At 39.9% G+C, this 20,895-nt stretch overlaps 1 protein-coding gene across 1 annotated transcript; it reads left to right on the top strand.

Annotated features, from left to right (window-relative positions):
* Positions 1–10,723: 10,723 nt before the first annotated feature.
* Positions 10,724–14,101, top strand: LOC105619710. Its single transcript, XM_012201229.1, has one exon. The coding sequence runs from the start codon at positions 10,724–10,726 to the stop codon at positions 14,099–14,101; it is 3,378 nt and encodes a 1,125-aa protein (XP_012056619.1).
* The last annotated feature ends 6,794 nt before the right edge of the window (positions 14,102–20,895 follow it).

Here is a 20,895-nt window from a genome sequence, read left to right as displayed (position 1 = left end):
CCTGGACAGTAGTTGCATCTTATCAAAGTCTATCGAGTGTCGATTATCGAGAATGTACTCGAAATTTATATCGTATCAACCTTTAAATCAATGCTCGTCAAGCACTTTGCATTGAGCATAATCGAACTTTGAATTTATCAGTTACTGGACTTTGAAAATGGAAATGATAATTCGACCTTGCTCCGGATGCACCTATAATTACGACGTGCAGTATTTGTCGCGGCGACATTTAAGCGAGACAAGCTTCTTCCGCTCCTCTTTCGTCATTCGATATCATATTAGATCGCGCATTTATCTTGTCACACCCTGGTTGCACTCGCCGATAAGTTTTCCATGTAACGCGGGAGTTATTTACTTGATGATCAATGCCGGTTTTAATTGAGGATTTCAGTCAGCTTTTTCTCTATTTCTCTCTTGTCTCTTCTTAGTTTGTTTAGCCAGTTTTGCGAAGTTAATCAGATAAATCCAAGAAAAGCTCTTAAGAATTATTGATTTGACATTAGCGATGTATTATCGGTTGTTTCTCCGATAATAGATTTCACCTATTATATCATTATCTTGCACTCTCACCATCGCACCGATTTTTTCAATGATGTCTTCGCACGAATGCACGTATCATTAATCATTCGATGTCCGTGAAAGCATTAAGTCATCCGGAAATTCCTACCAGATCCTGTAGTCCGAAACACCTACGGCGTCAACAGTGAAAATAAGGAAAGTTTTTTTAATTCCTCGATTGATCAATTATGTGCAAATGCAACTTTGTACCATAAAAGTATTTGCGCATAATGCGATTGATCAAATGAATTAAAAAACTCGCCTATGTTATATGTATACATTTAGGCTCTAACAACACAGATCTCCAAACGTTTTTAGGACATCCATATCCAGACAGCACAGAAATATTTGTGATAAATATTTATTATTATTTATTTTTTGAAATGTTATATAAACATTTTATACACATTTTATATAAAGCTTTATTCGACATATTATTAAAAGATTGACTTAATACTTAATGTAATATTTATGATAAATATAAATAAATATAAGTACAATACTTTTTACTTGAATTATAATGTCTTATTAAGTATTTTCATGACTTTTATTACAAAATTTACAATAAATATTTCTAAATTAAATATTTTTAAATTTACAATAATATTTATAATAAATGTTTATGATCTATGCAATCTAAAACCAATCTAAGATCCTAAACTATAAATATTTACAAAATATTTAAAATAAGTCTTATAAATATTTATAAATACAATATTTTATAAATATTGTGTGCTGTCTAAGTGTGTCCTTTGAACATCCTAAAGACACCCCAGGGTGTAACCCAAATAAAGTGTTATTAAGAGGATAATGTCTGTTGCATTTCATTGTGAGATAACGTGACTCATTTGAAATTTATATCATGATATCAAGATTTTTAAAGAAACGATCTCGAGAAACGAGATTCTCGCTCAAATGCTCAGCTATTTTGCCGAACAAAATTAATCTCATTGACATGACGAAGACGTCACTTTCGAGAATTAAGAATGTCGTATCAAAATGACAAGCAACCGATGACGAATGGTCATTAACCTGTAATTCCCGCTATTATATATTTTACTATTGAAGAGAATCGTAAAGAATAAGAAGCGAACCTTATGGTCCTATTCTGTAACTTTGAGCGACTCTAACGATATCATTAAATTGTCATTACGCAGCTTTTTTACTGTATATGAAATCTGCGCAATGACAATGTAACGATATTGTTGCAGCTAAGAGTTACAGAATAGGGACCTTAATGTACGCACCTGTAGTAATTCCTACTTATTAATTCTTTATCTAAAACTTTTGTATATTATTTCCCCTCTTATTCCGACCCGATCTTCGAAATTGACTCTATATATACATATAGAAAAAGTAAACTTACGTGAGACTGTATCGGAAATCCGTAGATCCTCGTTATGGTACAGTGCACGATCAGTTGTCTTTTGTGAATTAGTGAATTATTGAACACCGAATACAATAGTTAATTGATTATGAAGAATCTATGCACGCACATGCACACACATATACACATGCTTGCTTGTATTTAATCGATCAATCTTTAAAAAGTACCATTTTCCTCAGTCGAAGTATGATAAAAAAATCTCGGCACTTGATATCGATTTTTCCACAAGATCTCTCACTTATCCAACCAATTTCCTTGTGTATTTCCTCAAGATTATTTTCGTTTTCACATTGAGCGAGATTCTTTCGATAGGTACAATAATCAGAGACTGACAACGTGCCTGATCGGCAAGATCTACGCGAAACGTGGTTCACGCAGATCAAAGTCTGAGAACTGACTGGCCGGACACCTCGAGTCGCTGGTGCCTTTATCGAGGAAGGCAGAGAAAGAGAAAGAGTGATGCACGCACTCCGACGAACGTGCCGATGGCTATGCTCATACGTATATACGTGATATATACGAAAAGTATTTCGCGGGGAGGGGGAGGGGGGCGTTATCGATCGTTGAAGACAGATATTTGTTCAATCTGGTCAATTCGTTAAATAATGGCGTAACCCGCCATTCTAAGAAAGGCTCACTTGGGTGATTGAGGGTGACTCTTTGATTAAAAACTCTTAATAAATTCAATCACTATTTACTTATCAAATAATATCGACATTAATATATAATAAATAATTTATCAGCATATAATTTGTTAGAATAATTACAAGAGGAAATCAGATAAAAAAAGGAATCCTTTTATCGAAGCGGATTCTTAATGTTTAATAATGTAATATTCATATAGATTTACAAATACATTTTTCATTTTTCATAAATTGCGCCGATTCGATTTGTTGAACTTGAAATGCAGTTATTAAATAAAGATAAATATAACATCACAAGTTACAATGATATTTAATTTAATAATGACGCTAATAAGCCTGTTAAAACATAGTGAAAAACTTATAACAAAAAATCTAAGTAATTTATTAGAATTATTAATTTTTGTGTAGCACAAAAAATAAAAGATTTTTTTTTTAGAAATAGATAAAATCAAGAATATAATGAAGTATACAGAAATTGCACAATTGCAGCAATTGCAGGTAAGCAATTCTACCGGTTGAATCAATTGGAATTTAGTCAAAGTTATCTCTTTAAGAAGAGACTTAACTAATTTTACCTCTCAGAGCTATCGTGCAATGTTCGCAAATAAATTCGTATGTCGTAAATTTTATTTGCTGTAAATCATAATTAATCTGCTTACATTAAATACGTAGATTCTCGTTGCATCTGAAATATAAATACACATTAATGTTTACAGAAAGAGTCACGTGTGACTTACATGAGTCATACACGTGCATCTCGCATTCATTAAAAGTTTTTTCAATGAAAAATAGCAAGGAATGCTTAAAGGGATGTCTCATTAACATTGTAAAATAGTTTGTTCTTCTTAAGTTAAGACGAACGCAAATCATCTGTTTCCTGTTAGAAAATCTCGACTTATCATTGGAAAATCTGATGCAACGTATACATTTTTTTTAAGATAACGCCAGTACTCGAGTAATATAACGACAAAGTTGCATTACACCATTACTGAGATTAAGAACGTAAATATATAGACAAAAAATTTTAGGAATTTTATACGCACCTAGCAATGCAATCGTTTCATTCTGTAGCAAAAATAAAGTATTTTTCGCTCGACTATTTTTATTTCATTTTTGATAAAAAGGAAACTACAGGTATTATCTGGTAGACATTCGAGCTATCTTATAGGAAATCACGTCAAGGAAATTCTCTGAAAGCGACGTAATCGCTGGCACATCGCCACGTCATTTGCCGGTTCGAGCCTCCACTGAACTTATTAACATTTCACAAGTAATTCAACTTGTGCGCTTTTTCGAAGATCTTAATCAATCAAGTCTTCGTTCTCGCGGGGTGCGTCTGTCCCACATGTTTTAGCTTTATGTACGAAACAAAGCGGGGTGCAACAAAGACGGAGTACAAACGAAGATTGAATTGGGCCTTCGCAAGGGTATTATAGCAAGCCATAGAATTAGACTGTCTCTATTTCGGTCGATAGGATGCAAACAACTCACGTCTATTCCGAATGTTCTTCAAAGAGTCATTATTATTGCTATATTGTATCATAAACATTGTTTAAATTCAACGCTTTATGCTTTTTTCTGTCATTGCGTTGAAGTGACAGGACAAGATAAAGAAATAAGTTCTTTCAGAACTACCGGATGAGAAAACAAGTATCTAAAAATTATTTGCGTTACGTAAAAACATAACTTTCTGTGAACAGAGCAGTTTTTTTGTTAAAAAAGGAAAAACAACATTGATGTATAATCATTATCAAGATACAATCTGATATTATTAATAATATGAGATGTAGATTCAAAATGCACGGTTTGCGTTACCGTGTCTGTTTCTCAACGAAAGAGTTTTGCTCTGAATTCGGAGGAAAACTCTTTTAAGACAAGAGTTGTTTACAGGATCCAAATTCGAACAGACAGATTCATCGTTTGTGAAATGAATTTGACTTTCACGTGGGTGACTTCTTTATTTTACTTTAGCCGACATAAACCCAGGTTACAGTCCAAAGTTTCAGAATATAGAGATAAGCCACGACGCCGTGACGTCATGTAGATTGTAACTTTAAATTTAATAATCGTATCAGATCTGTGCCATTCTGAATATGGTATCAGGAAGTTTTATATATAGACGAATATGTCATTATGACAATTGATAAAATCTCAGATCCCGGGATCCTAGGCTATAAATATAACGCTTGACGTAGAATGTACAATCTCTTTCTCACGATGTGAGCGTAAGCTCGTCCGGCAAAATGAAAGAGATGAAAGAGGGAGAACCCAATGACGTGCAGAAAAAGAGGAAGAGAGAGATGCGTAGGTGCGTAACTACAAAATCTATTGTGACGCCCAAAGCATCCTATACACATGATGGAAGTGTCTAGCAGACGTCACATTAAAAACTTCTATTACACTAATTAATTCTCGAAAGAGGCTCTCTGTATATAGGAAAAAAGTAATGGTATTCGATTTGAGTCTGATTCAAGTAAATCGTTGCAACAACAATAACAATAGTAAATTACTTCTTTTGAAATTTCCAGAAGATTTCTTTATTAATGATATCTCTTTTTACGCTAAAATAAGCTTATATGAATCTTCTATCGAGAAATAAAGATAATGAAATGAGAATTTTATTTAAAAAAAGAGAAAAACATCGGTTATTTTGGATTAAGATTTTAGAAGAGGAGTTTCATGTGTAACAATATAAATAAAAATTTGATAACGGATTCAATTTGCAACTAATTCGATTTCGAGAGAATATCTCTTTCTTCTTAAAAATTTTATGAATCTTCTCTGAGGAATAAAAAGGAAGCAAAATAAAGACTGGGAAGATTTATATAAGCAAAGCGGACGAAGTTAATATTCGCATGGAGAGCTCAATGCCTCTCTCTGTCTAATATTCGCTTCAAGCTCGCCTCGCGAACTATACTGCTCTCTGTTAAGATATCCCACAGACTCTGAAGTTCACAAACGGTCGGTAACACAGCATATTTACGTGGCACTTACAATTAATGAGTTTTTCATTAACAAATTTTATCATAAGAATCATGACCGTAAATGACGAATCATCGCGAAAGCTTTTCGTTCTGAGAGAACGATGTTTTTTAAGTGCTGAAAATTTCGAGAAAGATGTTCAAGTACCCGATAGAAGGGACTCGTTGAACAACAATCTCGTAAAATGAACTTTCAATAAAACTTTTAATATACGTAAAAAACCGCCCCGGAATTATTTATGTCGTAAATATACGTCGCGTTCGCAATAACCCAAGTTTTTCTTGCAAGGCTCGCCAAGTCACACATACATGCATGTCACACACGCAGAGGGTTCTAGTTCTCGACGAATGAAATCTCTCTGGCTTCGGAAACTTCGAAACATAAAACTTCATGCCTTTCCTTCATATATGCACTTCGCATGAATTATTAAAGCGTCAGAGTCAGCAGGTTGTCCGAATTTGTATATTTGTGCATAAGTATACTTCGCTTGGTTTACATTACCAATATCTTTACATTACCAATACCTTTTTTCTTACTATTTCGTTTGTTTTTTTCGCATTTTCATTTTTGTTTAATAAATCAATTTGCAACCAACGCGCTCGTTCTTTGATCTTGTCGACAACCGATGTCTACGGTATGCAAATAATTATCTAAATCACCCGATACGTAGAAATAATTTGCATACATGATAAAATTAAACGTCAGAGTCGTAAGAACTAAACGGATCCACGCGTTTCCGCGAACGTTTATCGCCATTATTTTTTCTACGGCTTATCTTTCAAAGATCAATTTCTAAAGATGATGATGATGATGATAATAATAATTTAATACTTATCCACGATCAATAAGCGTAAAGACTATTTTAACGAAATGATCTCTCTCTTTTTTTTCTTCAGATAGACTGCGCGGGAAATTCTTCTATCGTGGAATATTCGATTCGGTGTACCATTCATGCGATCACACAATCGCAAGGTTTCAAGAACCGGATTTAAGGCAATGCGGGCTTCTTTTCGAGCCGAAGGGCCGAAACGCGACGTCACGCGCGAAATTGTCGCGAGTCTCGCGTGCATCCACGGTCAGTGACGTCGGTTCCTCTGCTCGAGCACTCATCGTGCGCTTCTCGACGACCGCGCATCAACATGATCCACTTGACCTTGGTGAAGTTATTTCTCTTCGTCTTTTCTTTAAATGCGCAAATAAACACATCAGAAGCTGTTATCAGTCTCGAAACTCAAAATAAGCTCTGATTACGATAAATCAGAAATTATAAAAATACAAGAGGAGGTAATTAAGCAAAAATCATTCTAAATAGTAAAATGAAGTAATTTTTATACATCAAAAAAGAGATCCAACCAACATTACCTTTACGACTTTCTTTCTTAACATAAACCATCTTTCCCGAAAGTTAACAATTCTTTTTCGATAAAAGTCTAGTAATTAAATATTAATGATATTTATCGTTGTCTTGTATAACTCTTCTTTCTCATGTCTGAACTGCTTTTTCCGAAAAAGTCTAGTAATTCTTTATCGATAAAAGCTTTCCAGCAATTAAATAAATACAATACATACAACCCAAGTATATTCTGGACAGCTTTCTTCCTTCTGTTACGAAATAGCATTTCTCATAATCCCTTTATATGTACGAGATAATGCAATTAATTCCGAGTTTGCGTGCGTCGATTGCAGGTACGGAAATATGGCTTAATGCGGCCTCGTCAGGGACCGCCATGATCTTTCTCCCTCCTCTCTCTTCCCGTTCCACGCGCCCTTTTTAATAAAAATATTTTTCCCCTTCGGCCCCATATCGCGGCCCTTTCCCCTACTCGAGAGAACCCGACTTCATCCCTCTCTCTCATTCTCCCGTTCGGTCTCGCTCGATCGCTCGTATCGTGGTGTTGGGGTGAACACGATTCGGGATCTCCCTCACTGGAGGCACTTAGCGTGAAGGTATTTGTCTATCGAAAACTATACCCTCGTAGCTCTCGCGCCGAGGCTGAGAAGTCTGTCCCCTTTGTATACGCCCTTTTAGATTCCCTCGCGTTACGCACGAGAATTGTGCCGGTTACTCAGATTTGGAGTGTGCAATAGTTGGCGACACGTGTGCCCGATTTGCGGACACGATGGAGAGGTAGAGAGAAATCAACTCCGAATTTATCCGATCGCGCCTTTTCCCGTCGACATATTTATTGTATTATCGCGTTCGCAACACACAAATTGCCCCGCTAAAAACGCGTGACTGTAGGAATTTATATCGAAACATGAAGATAATTCACAAATGCTTCTTTGACGAAAATATCCGTGAAAGCCTTAAAGTAGTATAAGAATATTTATAAGAAGATAAATAAAGAGAATGATAAACTTAATAAGTTACTTAATTTTCTCTTTTCGCTCAAACATATTATATTACGTTCAAAGGTTAAAAATACATACTCTCATTGTCGTATCTTATTATCGTATACGAACATCATTAATTATCAGTTAAAAGTATCCGTTTCTTCGGCGTTCGTAATAAATCAAACAAATTTATGTTATTTAAAAAGAAAAATAATATAGCAATGTAGACGCCGACGTGTTATCACCCAATTTGAATTTCATATATATTTCCGTGAAATTTTGAGTTGCAACACGAGCAGAGTTTCCACCACAACGCGCGTTGCCCCCCGCAACCACTCTAGATATCTTCGATCCACACTGTATAGGCGTGTGCATACGCGCACGCATTATGCGTGTTCGAGGGTTCGGAGCGGGTGGCTAACAGGGGAGCGGGAAGAGTGAGGGTGGATTTTGTTTCACGGAATGCAACATGATGTCGTCGAAGCGATTAGAGACGATCGTAAAGCTTAACTTTTTTTCCAATGACCGACCTTCACCAATCAATCGAAGCTATTGTGGCCGATGTTACCTTCGGTACACTCTGTATACGCGTGCATATACACAGTGTAGAGGCGCTCTCCCTCCCTTTCTTCTTTCTTTCTCTTTCTATTCTCTCTCTCTCTCTCTCTCTCTCTCTCTCTCTCTATCTCTCTATCTCCCGCTGGAACCTTATCTATCTCCGCCACTCTCTCTGTCCATCTCTCTTCCTCTCTTCGCGGTCGGTACTTCGCTCGCGAGCCGCTGCCTCGGGGCGAGGGATAAGCGCGTATCAGTGCCGTCACCATTTATAATCGTACCCTGTTCCAAAGTCTGGAATGTTGAAAACGATCTTTTTTTTACAATTTTACTCTGCGTCATATTTAATATAATGAAATTATAATGCATGTTTAATATCGCCGCACAGAGACATTTAGAATCGTAAATTTCTTATATAATTTGATGTTAAAAATCTGTTTATTTAACAAGAAAGTTTCTCAAAAATTTTTGAAACATATCATTGGTTAAAACGATGTTGATACTCCTGCAAAATATTTTTAAAATATTAAAAGTATAATTACACCTATTACCAAATATTTGGTTTTCAATATATTGGGTTGTCCGGAAAGTTCGTGCCGCAAAAGATTTAAATTTAATAAATGTATACTAAAATTTAAATCTTCTGCGTTTCAATTTTACTTCAAAATTTCCGCACGAACTATCCGGACAACCCAATATGTAAAATTCGAAGAATATTTCTATTTTATTAAATATTCTTATTTTCGTTTTTATTTCGGTTATTTTCGTCTTATTAAACCAACCTATGAATGGATTCAAATGTTCTACCACTTAAAAAAGTTAAAACACAATATTTACGGACAGGTACTGATAGGTACAATTATTCACTGAGAAAAGTGTTCAAAATCCAAAGTATCATTTTGAAAAGTGTACGACCGCCGTCTCTTCTCGAGTTATATGAAGCTCGAGCCGCACCTGCGTTACGATTCCGCGGAGCGGGGGCGGCGAGGACGACGGCGGTGGCGGCAGCGGTGGCGGCGGCTGCCGCGACCGCGGCGGCGTAGAGGAAGGCAACGAGGAGGCACCACCGCCAGGCCAGTAGCTCCCAGACAGTGACTCCGCGTGTAGCGTGTAATCGGTGGGTGACCTGCAACGCCCGCACCGTGTGTTATGTCATCAATGATGACAATCCCAGGACGCGGTGCTTCAAATTCGGCATGGATAAACGCGAGTGATCGATAAAGATAAAGTGGATGCATTCCGCCACCAACAAAACGTATTGCTCTTGCAAATTAAGCGTTTGCGAGGTACACCCCCGAAATTCGATTTCCGCGACTTTCCGAACGTCGCTCGGCACGGTTTATCTTCCCTCGTGGTATCTGCAGTCTCTCGCATTTCTCGAAGGGAACCCTCATTGCGAGTTACGCTAGACAGTATCTATATAGTTAAGCTATATCAGCGAGAGACTCGTTGGTCGCCTGATGGGTCGAACTCGGTGCTCAACAATTGCGAGTTTGTGCGAGTCGACGCGGCACGGTGACGAGCTTCGATGAGGATCGACTCCCGCGCTCGTGTCGCTCTTGCGTATTCCTATTCGGCGGCGCGACATCAACGGTGTCACGGTTCGATAGCCGGATGAACGCGGGCGACCCCGTCTGCTTTAGCGGCGTCGACGATACGATCAAATCCAGGATCGGAAGTATAAGTATATGAACGAGAACGTCAACGGGTTCGTATATAATCACGACGAAACGATAACAACAAATTGTGGTGGTCGCGACGTCCGCGTGCGACAGGACGCGCATTTAGTCCCGGATCGGCGGCGGAAGCTTCGTTCCGGGTCGACAATGGCGCGGTGGCCTTGAGGATCGATCGCGCGGGAGCGAGTCGGGTGAACGGTCGGGGTTTCGGTCTGGCGCGATTGAATCCACGCGATCCACACGCCGCGCGATCGTTTCGCGCGCGCGCCTACCGGGTGTCTACGATGCGCGGAACGGTAATCGGACAAACGCGTCGTCATCATGTTGAAGAGACATGCCGTCGAGACGTGCGGAGACGCGAACGGAAATATGTGAATTACGAGACTAAGTCATACACGTAGACAGATTGCATAGGCGCGCGTGGTAGGAAAATCGCATGTCGCATTACGCGGCGGTTGTAATCCGATAACGATCGTCGATTGTCGCCGAAATCATCAACGATCGATCTGTCGGCAGTTGGGTGACCGGAAGCGATCCTCGTCGGACGAGAGAGACAGAGTAATCACCGTTCGTTGAATGGAGTAATGAGCGGGGCCCCTGCGTGGGGCACAGTGCCCCGTCGTCAAAGACGCCACCATCATCACCATCACCATCATCATCAGAAACATCAGAAGCGCGTCCGGGACGACGAATCACGGAACGAAACGCTGGATGAACCCGAGGAGAAGCGACCGAAGGTCAATCCGATTTTCTTGTGGGCGTCGCAGCGTGAACAAAAGATCATTGAGGTGAGATGTGAAGACTACGATAAACGTAATCGCATCAAGCTCACCAAAACCGCGCAAGGATGGCGTTCGATACCGCGCACCACGTCCATGTACACGATTGCTTTAGCTGCCACCTGCAAGAAGACATCGAGCATAGCCGACACGTCGCCGGCCTCCTCGGTCTCGTCCAACGACGAGAAAGAGAACGGCAAACGATGTCTTCAAGAGCCGGCGAGTGCGACCGCGAGCTCTCTTCGATGCCATCCGCTAATATATTCGCCGAACGGCACGACGAACGGTTTGCTTACTGGCGAAGGCGTAGGCAAAAAGAAGCAAGGGTATGATGAAGAGACGAATCGTCGAGGATATTCTTCTCCCTTAAGAGCTCGCGACAAGGTTAATGATAGCGAGGATAGAGAAGTAAATAACGAAGAGGATAAGAATTGCGAGCAAAACAAGCCAAAGGATTGTCTACCCAATCTGAACAGTGAGGATAGTCAAGGCTGGATCAACCTGCAGAGATTGCAGATGAACAAGCTGTTTCAGCCGCGCGTCGTGCTGGAATTGTTGCAACTATCGCAACTTCCCGAGAGTGCGAATCAAAATGTCGTTCACCACGCGAAAAATAAGGACGCGACGACGAATGAGACGAAGCGGATAGAGCAAAGTAACGAGCAGAATGAGGAAAACGTGGAAGAAGAGGATAAAAAGAAAAGAGAACAAAAAATGGACAACGAAGAGGTGGAGGAGGAGGAGGAGGAGGAGGAGGAGGAGGAGGAGGAGGAGGAGGAGGAGGAGGAGGAGGAGGAAGAGGAGGAGGAGGAGAGCAGTGAGAAATCGAATCGAATGAACAAGACGGGTATTCAGGATATATTAAACATGATAGATGCTACAGCCTCGCCCGTTCTTGCCACTGATACTCCCAGTGCCGACTTGCCGGTGGACTCCACCAAGACTTACGAGGTCCTCGACGAGAAGCCATCCGTTGAAAGACAACAGGTCAAGGACGCGAAGCTTGACGAGAAGGATCAAACAAAGAGTGCATCTAGCTACGAGACTGAAATCGTCGACCAAGACGGCGAGATTGACGATAAGTTGGAGGTGCACGAAGAGAAGATCTTAAAAGATTGTTGTCTACAGGAGATGGAAGACAGGAAGATCCAAATGGAGAATAATCTCGGGCTTCTTTCATTGGAGAATAATGCCGAGACCACTCCGAATTCCTGCAAAATCGCCGAGGCCGACGGCGGTTTCATCATTGGTCGATCGAAATGCAGATCGAAATCTGTCATCACGTGGCAATCGAGCAAACCGATCGAGGAAGAGGAAGCGCCAGACGAGCCCGGCGACCCGTTGAAGCTCGATTACGATAGCTCGAGAATCCTCGACGCCCTAAGAAATACACCGGGAATTTCGGTGTCCATAATGAGAAACGACACGCCTGAAGTCGGCAAGAATCCGATCGTATCGCCTGCGAGGCCACCTTCAAAGGCATCTTCGTCGAGCAGATCGCCCGATTCTCAGGCGGAATGCGTCGAGAAGTTATTGAAGAACGCAAACTTCGACGGTTCATCTCGTAATCTGCCAGGTCTATCGATTGTTATACCAAATTACCGCTACAAAAATGTCTCCGATCAACTAACAACCTCACCGAGCATAAAGCAGCGTGTCGAATCACCCGAAAGCACTGTCAGTTTCAATAAGGTCGACGCGTATCCGGAAGAAATGAAAATGGACGAGTTTCCTCACGAAGAGGACAGAGACGAGGAAGAAGATGAAGATTGCGACTCACAAGTTATGGAAGACCTTAGACAGCAGAAAGCGGATTCATTGGCATACGACGGTACCGACGCGGATTACTACAATGGGCACAGAACCAAGAACAATCAAGAGGATCGTAAAAGTCTGATGGAGAAAAAGAGCGATTCTGCTTGGATTAGCTCTGGTAAAAACAGTGAGGCACAGGCCAAAGGTAAAGGCTCAGGATATCGGGATCTCGAGCACTTTGATGAACAGGTCCTGGAGGAGCTGCGATCCCGCGGCACCGTGGTAGTCTCGCCACAGCCCAGCGGAATTCCTTGTTCTCCCGCGTCCAGGAGACCATCATCGGCTTATCTCGAGAGGTTACTCCCTAGTCCGCCGTGTTCGGTATCCTGCTCGGAGGATGCCAAAAGCGAAATAACACTTAAGAGCATCCTGGCTTCATCTAACTGCGTGGATCCGCGAGACTATGAAAGAACAAAGGAGGGAGTGATCCGGTCAGATCAAAACATCGATCAACCTATTTCTCGACCCGTGCACTCGAATATCGATAGAAACATGAAAAGGACTAATCAGCATAGCTTCCAGGAACGTCTGAACGTTCACAATCAAGAGGTGAGGAACTCTGGCAGGCCAATGTCCAGCGGTGACATCCACAGTACCTTTTATGCGATGATAGAGCGAGCCACGCCCAAGAGACCAATGTCTGCCGAGTGGCAGATCGGACAACGACATAGGAACCAAGCCGTTTGTTACCAAAAGACGGTCGATAGAACGAGGGGTCACTTCATCGATCAGGAGCAAGATCAAATTACTTGCACCACGTCCAGCAGCACTGACAAACTTCTAGATCCGGCCAGACAACTCCGCGAACTGATCGAGACTGTTGGCCATCTGATTCCCGATCCTCTTCTAGTTCCTCGCGGTTATTTGCCAGGTCTGGCTGCCGCACCGGCGACGGAGATACCGAAGTTACTAGCCAGCAGACCCGAACTCAGGCTACCCGAGGCTCTTACCAGGCCCGACCTCCTTCGGGATCCCGATCTGCTCGTGATATCGCTAGCGCATTTGCAGCACGTATTGGATCACGGCGAGGGCCCAGTTTCCAGATCGCAACAATCGCAACCGCAGCAACCTAGCGCCACCGTTAATGGCACCATTATCAAAGGACTGTCTGGTTCGACAAACAGTAACGGCACGAAAGATGGTGGGTTCACTGTTATCACTGGCAGACCCAAACTCAGTTGCAAGCCGATTTGCACATTGATGCCGACGCAGCCCATGGACTTATCGAACGGCGGCCGATCGCGCATCAATCACTACTCGCCCTTGCTCAGAGTGCGCAGCGGACTGCTTAAGCAGGAGCCGGAAGTGAGCTCTACTGCGAGCTCGCCGGACGAATCGCAACTATGGCATCCGTTATTTGGCAGGTAAACATTATTATCTTTATGTTTGCTTTTTTTCCGTCATCCACCTTACACCGTCGTCTCAAGTTTCCTTTGCTAATCCAACTTTGCTGAGCAAGCGAAAAAAGACGAACTGATCGTGCAAATAACACCGTCAGATAATAATAATAATATAAATAAGCTAACAGAGATATAATAATACCGATTGAAATTTAGTAGACTTCAGTGTGGGGTCTAAAGATTAAATTTGCTTAATCGTTTCTGAGAAACCGTATCTTGCTTAGGTATTATCTTAGTATCAAAATAATAAATTTCGAATATATAATAATAATAATTCTCGAATGTTTTATATGTGCTTGTAAAAAGCTCAGTACATACTCAGTACATGCTCTGTTTATTAAAAAAATAGTAAATTTCTACAGAAATACAATTTATTTCGATAAAATGCTAAATTAATGCGTTTTAAATCGAATCACATATTTATTTCTGTCGAAGTAAACAATTCCATTAATGCTGCGAAAATTACGAGCAAGTTACGAATTTGAGGCTGTCCAGAAATAATCGGAATGAAATTGAACGATAACAATTATTTTCCCGCTGAGTTATCTAATCATATAAATTACACTGTAATATTTGATACAATCAAACGTTCATTCAGAACGCGATATATATCCGATGAAACGCACGGAGGACGTGCTAGCGAGTAGACGGTATGGATATATTTAGAGCGAAAGAGGTGAACGGAGGAAACATAAAAAAAAAATGAACAAAGTGGCATCGATGCGTACTCGCGCGCAAATAGGTCGGCCTTAATAACGATCGTGACGATCCGGGTGCACGAAAACAATGCTGTTGACTCCATCGAGCGACCACGAAGGCGAGAGATGAGCAAAGAGACGATAAAGCACGACGACGTTGAAAGAAAATCGACGTCAAAGTTACAGGAATAATAATAATAATTCTCGAATGTTGATGATCGCAGGAAGATACACGTTGATTTTTTTCGTGTCTATTAACACATGACGATATGTTTGCACGCATGCAAAACATGTCCCTGTCCCGTAAATGATTAAATTTATATCATTTATATCGATCGTTCGTATGACCTAAGAAATGCATCATATCTTTATGAATATAAATCGCGGGACGAGAGGCCGCTGCTCCGCGATTCCGTTTGATTCGTCGATCCCAGATAAAATCGACGATTCACGACGACGATGCGACGAATGATCGTCGTCAGCGTGACGGCGGGATTCATTTGCATCTTAATACTGACGAACCAGCCGCACTACCGCGACGTGACTAACAAACTCCACTCGAGCTTGCCACTCGGGCTTATAACGAGCCGATCGCACGTCGTACTTACATCGACACTGTTAAATATTTAAATTAGATCGAACGCCCGTGCGACAGGGTGCCCTCGCGCCTCCTACGTCAACAAGTCGAGCATGATCTACTACACCTTCCCCGCGGAGACATCGCGGGAAGGATTGATGACCGTCGTTAAACGTAATTAGCAACAGAAATAACGCTTTGTGAGAAAAAAAAATAATGAGTCGGAACACGATAGCAAAAGTTTCCACATAAAGCTATATTTCAGTAAATTTCCACTCGCTGCTCATTTTCCATGTGAGCTCTTTTATCCGAACTGTCTACGAAATTTTACGAAGTCCCGCGCGTTCTACGCGTCGCCTATTCAAAGCTTATAATAGAATCCTCGAAATTGTGATATATCGAAATTTTTGGCAACGCTCGCTCGAGATGCGTAGTTTATCTCACGGAGGAAATTTTGATCAGGAAGTCGCCAGTTTCTCGATCCTGCGGCAAATACTCGGCTAGCTAATTGACAATCGAGACATTTCTAATTAGGATCGCCTCGATGCACGATTGGCTGTATTGGCACAACGCGAAATTGGGTCGTGGCAATGCTTCTCGTCTTATGTTCGTTTGCCTATGCCTAATTTGCTAGCTCGACTACGACGATGACAACGACGGCGACGAAAAAACGTTATTGCGTAAGTTCACATATTTAGGATTCATAGGCTCGAGTATAGATTCGAAGGACCGATAAGAATACGTGGGTAGAAAGGATAAGGTTATTCAGTGACTGTAAGTTAATTCTTTACAATGGTCACGCCAGGAAGGACGTCTACGACGTCGCTTCACTTATTATGTTTAGATCGCTTGGAAATTGCTTCGATAAATCAGCCTTGGATTAATTTTATCAGTATAAGACTGCTTTCTTGTTTGTCCTTCAAATGAAACATCTAAATTGTATATAACAGAATAACAAGTTTATTTATTCTTCTTCCCTTTCAGAGCAAATATAACTGTATGTCACGCTGTGATAATAATTTGTTTTATATATTCACATTTTATACATTCGTCATTATCAAATCATTATTTATTGTTAACAAAAACAGACATTTTTATTACATAAAAACATATTTTCCGACGTGAGAAGGAAAAAATAAAGATATATTTTAAATTTATGAAGACATTTATTTTTAAATTTTTGTAATAAATCATTCTCTTTTGAATGAATACAAAATATGGCCTGTTTTCACAATATATGGTTACTTAAAGATTAAAAGTTACAACAAATTCATCAATGAAATTCATTCATGACCTTCAGATAATCAAATATATATTGTGAAATCGGGCCTAAGTCGTAAAATTCATTAATTTTGTTTTCATTAAGTAATCAATAGAAAATTTCTTGTTTTCGTCAGGTTTATGGAAATTGATATCATCATGATTATGGATATTGATCCGTTGATTATCGATTCGTCATATCAGAAGAGTAGTTTGTATTAACTCTCTTCTATCTCGTATCTCGTTAATGAAATGCGAGGAACAAAAGGACTTAGTCGGCAATTAATAGACGCGGGTCGTTCAAAAGAGACAAAGAGAGACCGACCGGAAAGTCCCGGTCTCTCGGATTACACGGTGCTTGATCGCGCGATCTGCACGACGTAAACACGAGCACCAACCAGCACTATACGTTTGCGTTTGCACATGCACGGCCTCGAAAGGCGCAGGTCCCGAACGAACGCCCTTTCGCCACGGCAGAGCACTTGTGTAAATAGCATTAGGATGCTACTCTCCGCCAGCGAACGAACGGACGGCTTTAATGAGAGGGAGAGGCATTAGAGGAGGGTCCTCGTCGTCGTCGTCGTCGTCGTCGTCGTCGTCGACGTCGTTGTGTGTGACGTAGACACGAACATTCATCGATCGCCGGGCACGGAGAATTCGAAAGCGTGGAGGGTCGCGGAGAAGAGGAGGGAGAAATGCCGGACAGGAAGCAAAAATTTCACCAGGGTTTAACCCTCTCGCGAGCGAACGGCCGGGTGATCGGGGAGAGGCAGGGAGAAATCAATTCGTTATTTCGATATAACGATCTCTCGCTGAGAGGATTATTGTCCCGGATATTCCTATTATTTTCGAATATTCAGTCCTGAATTACGATTAAATTTCACTTTACTGAAATTCGAATTTCAAATGTTCAGCAGCTCTGTTTGAGCAGAAATGTGTTTTAGCTCTGTTATGTGTACACAAAAGGTACGATTTTGTTGAAGTAGAAACCTAAACATTTGGCTAAGTACATATCTAGAAATAATTTTATTATAATGTCAAAATAATTATGTAGGAAACTCAAATATGATAACAATGCTGAAAAATTTTTATATTCTAACTATCAGTTTGAGTATTATACATAATTATTTTGATGGCCAAACAAAATTATTTTTAGATCTGTATATCTAGCTAAATTTTTAAATATTTCAGCAAAATTATTTTTTCCGTGTCTATAAAAAATGATATGAGAGATTTTAGATTATATATTATATGATAAAATAGAGAAAGAGTATACGTATGTGAGAAATGCGTTGAGAAGAATCGCTTTATCTAAGTAAGCAAAAGGCGATATCATATATCTTCGATATGGAGTTACATTGAGCGCATCATGTAACAACATTTTTTTCTATTATTTGTCCATACGGCAGCACTTCTTGCACAATTCTCTTGCATAATCGCGTCATTCTTCACATGGCAACTGTCGCAGAAAGAGTTCGGCTAAAAAAAATGTCTCAAAGAGTATCGCTCCGATTAGTATTCATCGTGCAACTTTGTAAATCAACAGGATGTAATGTACATCACCCGTTGATAAGATTTTCTGCGCGTGTTGCAAAAAACACGCAACGTCGTGCAACGTCGACTAATCAAGCGATAATTAAAAAAAACTGACATCTCTGCCGTTCTCAATGATGTAACGATGAATCAATATGTAGGAAACAGCAAGAAGAGTCGTACATCATCATCCCTATCTTCGTAATTAATTCACATACCGATAGACAGATACAACAATACCATAAAGCAATCTTGATAAACGTAATAGTCGCATATATTGACAGATAAAAAAATATATGGTAATGGCGAAATAAGTTTGCGCTCAAATCATGTCACGAAAAGATGTAATCAAGTATTCTTTTACGTGCAATAAATCTTAAATGATTGCATGAATATTCCACGTATTTATCCCAAATATATAATATAGCATTATTAGATATTAACTTATCAATGGTAACCTTGAAGTTAAATAACATTTTTATTAATTTTATTTATTGATCTTTATTTATTTTATTTTTGTTAAATAACAGTTTGGGATAAATAACATGTTACTAATTTTGTCTTTCATATGTAAATTAATTTATTTCTGTGAATACTATGGATAGTTTCGAAATAAATATTCATATTAATGTATGCATTTACAATTAGTAAAGTTATTCGGATCCAATGGAGAAAATATAAAATCAAATTTAGTGTTATTTAATAAACTAAATTTATACATTTTCTCAAGTTAAATTTTGTTTAATTGTTGTTTCATTATTTTAATTTAATTAACGATATACTGATAGAAGTAATGGCGACCTTTAGAAAGATAACAAATAATTCAAATTAGATAATATTCGACATTATGAATTTAACATTGTACAGTTAAATTTTTCAACTTGCAATTCTTTGCCTGATTGAATTGAAATGATTTTTCCATAAATTCATAGTATTCGATCGTGATCGAAAGATCGAATAAATCGAATTCACACGCATCCGCCTGTCTAACTACGATAATAGCCAGCGATATTTTCTCGTGGAATATTGCACACTCCCGTGCTTGATTCTGTCCTACTCTACGATGGAATCCGAGATCTCCCGCCATAGAATTGGATCGGCAGGGACGTAGCTGTCGACGAAAAGATTCGAGAGTCGGCACGATTTACGAGACGTACGATCCGGGATCGGCCGACGCTTGCCGGCCCTGAAGATTCACCTCGCCCACGTCCACGCCCACGTTCCCGCCACAAGGAAAGGAAGAAACTACGTGAGAAAGGGAGACAGAATCGGGAAACGAATGGAGAGAAAGAGAGAGAAAGAAAGGGATGAAGAAGCGAGCGAAACCGAAAGAGAAATGAAGAGGACGACTCAAAGTCAAAGGAAGAAAAAGTCGATGGATGGAGAGAGTAGCTCTTGATCGTACTCTTCTTCCTTTTTCTTTCTGTTCGTCTATTTTCCTCTTTTTCTTTATCCTCCCCAGTTTCTTAATACATCATCCTTCTTCATCCTTTTCTTATTTCTTCGTTCTTTCTCGTTCTTCCTTCCGCCTTTTCTATTTCTGCCCAATCTCAGTGGTTACCTCACTTTCTTCAGCTCGCTTCCTCTATCCATTTCTCTCGTTGCCTTGTTCACCGTTTCTCGTGCCTAGCCTATAATTCGCTTCGACATTCGCGATCCGAGCTGTTCGAGTTTGCGGTATCGCTTATAAAGTCGCCTGTGTTGGTGACGAGCATCGCGACACAGTGATCAAGCTTGAGGGTCATTGGTCCCCTGGGACTGCCACGGAGAGACCCCTTCTCTACTGTCTTTTTCCTGCACTTCCCCGCCAACGCCAGCAATACGTAGGTATATCACCAATGTGAACGCCCCTTTAAAAGCGGATCGATGATCACTAGGAAGTGCGCATACGTCGTTAATTCGTTCCGTCTGTACGAAAGGGTAATAACATTAAATTTTGAAAGCTATTTTAGGATAATTCATGAGAGAAAAATTTAGTTTTCATTAAGAGAACAAAATTGTTTTTTTAATTACATATAAAGAGACAAATGAAAAATTTAATGACTTATTTCTACCAAAGTAATTAATTTTAATCTCGGTGTAATTTACTGTTTAACCTTTTCTAATTTTTAGAGCTAGAAAAAGATAAAAAGTAAAATCAATTAATATTAATGTTAATATCCACATTGGTCTACAGAAACGGATATTAAGGGAGAAAAAGAATCATACAATTTATTATATATTCGACGTGCGTGTTTGACAAGAAAAGTATCGATCATCCGCGAAACCGAAATATGTACTATCGAAGAATGTACTAGTAATATGAAGGTTATGCTTCCTAGAAAAGAACTCAACTTATAACATGACTCCATAGGAAGTAAAATTACAACAATCGCATAATGTAGATAACTTCGGGAGAAAGTTGGCCGCCAAGTTCCATCGCTTCCGAAGAATAGGACGCGGAACGAGAGAACTCAAAGCTGAAAGTAACGACTGTCGGACGAACGGTGAACTCGATGCACGGTAATCTAAATTCATTCGACGGAAATCAGGGATTGTAGTTGAGAGTACGTCACACATCGGACGCATATAGGATAAATAATTTAAATCTAGGTCAGATAGGTAAAAGAGAAGTGTGAAATCGATCACATAAGTAAAAACGAAGCATTCCTCGTTTATGTCTTGATGAAAATTTTTCTCAGAATTTTTTATATA

The sequence above is a fragment of the Atta cephalotes genome (assembly GCF_000143395.1).
Source record: "Atta cephalotes unplaced genomic scaffold scaffold00022, whole genome shotgun sequence".
Lineage (NCBI taxonomy): Eukaryota > Metazoa > Arthropoda > Insecta > Hymenoptera > Formicidae > Atta > Atta cephalotes.
The sequence above is the reverse complement of the archived record's forward strand: the minus strand, read 5'-3'. Positions and strand labels throughout refer to the sequence as shown.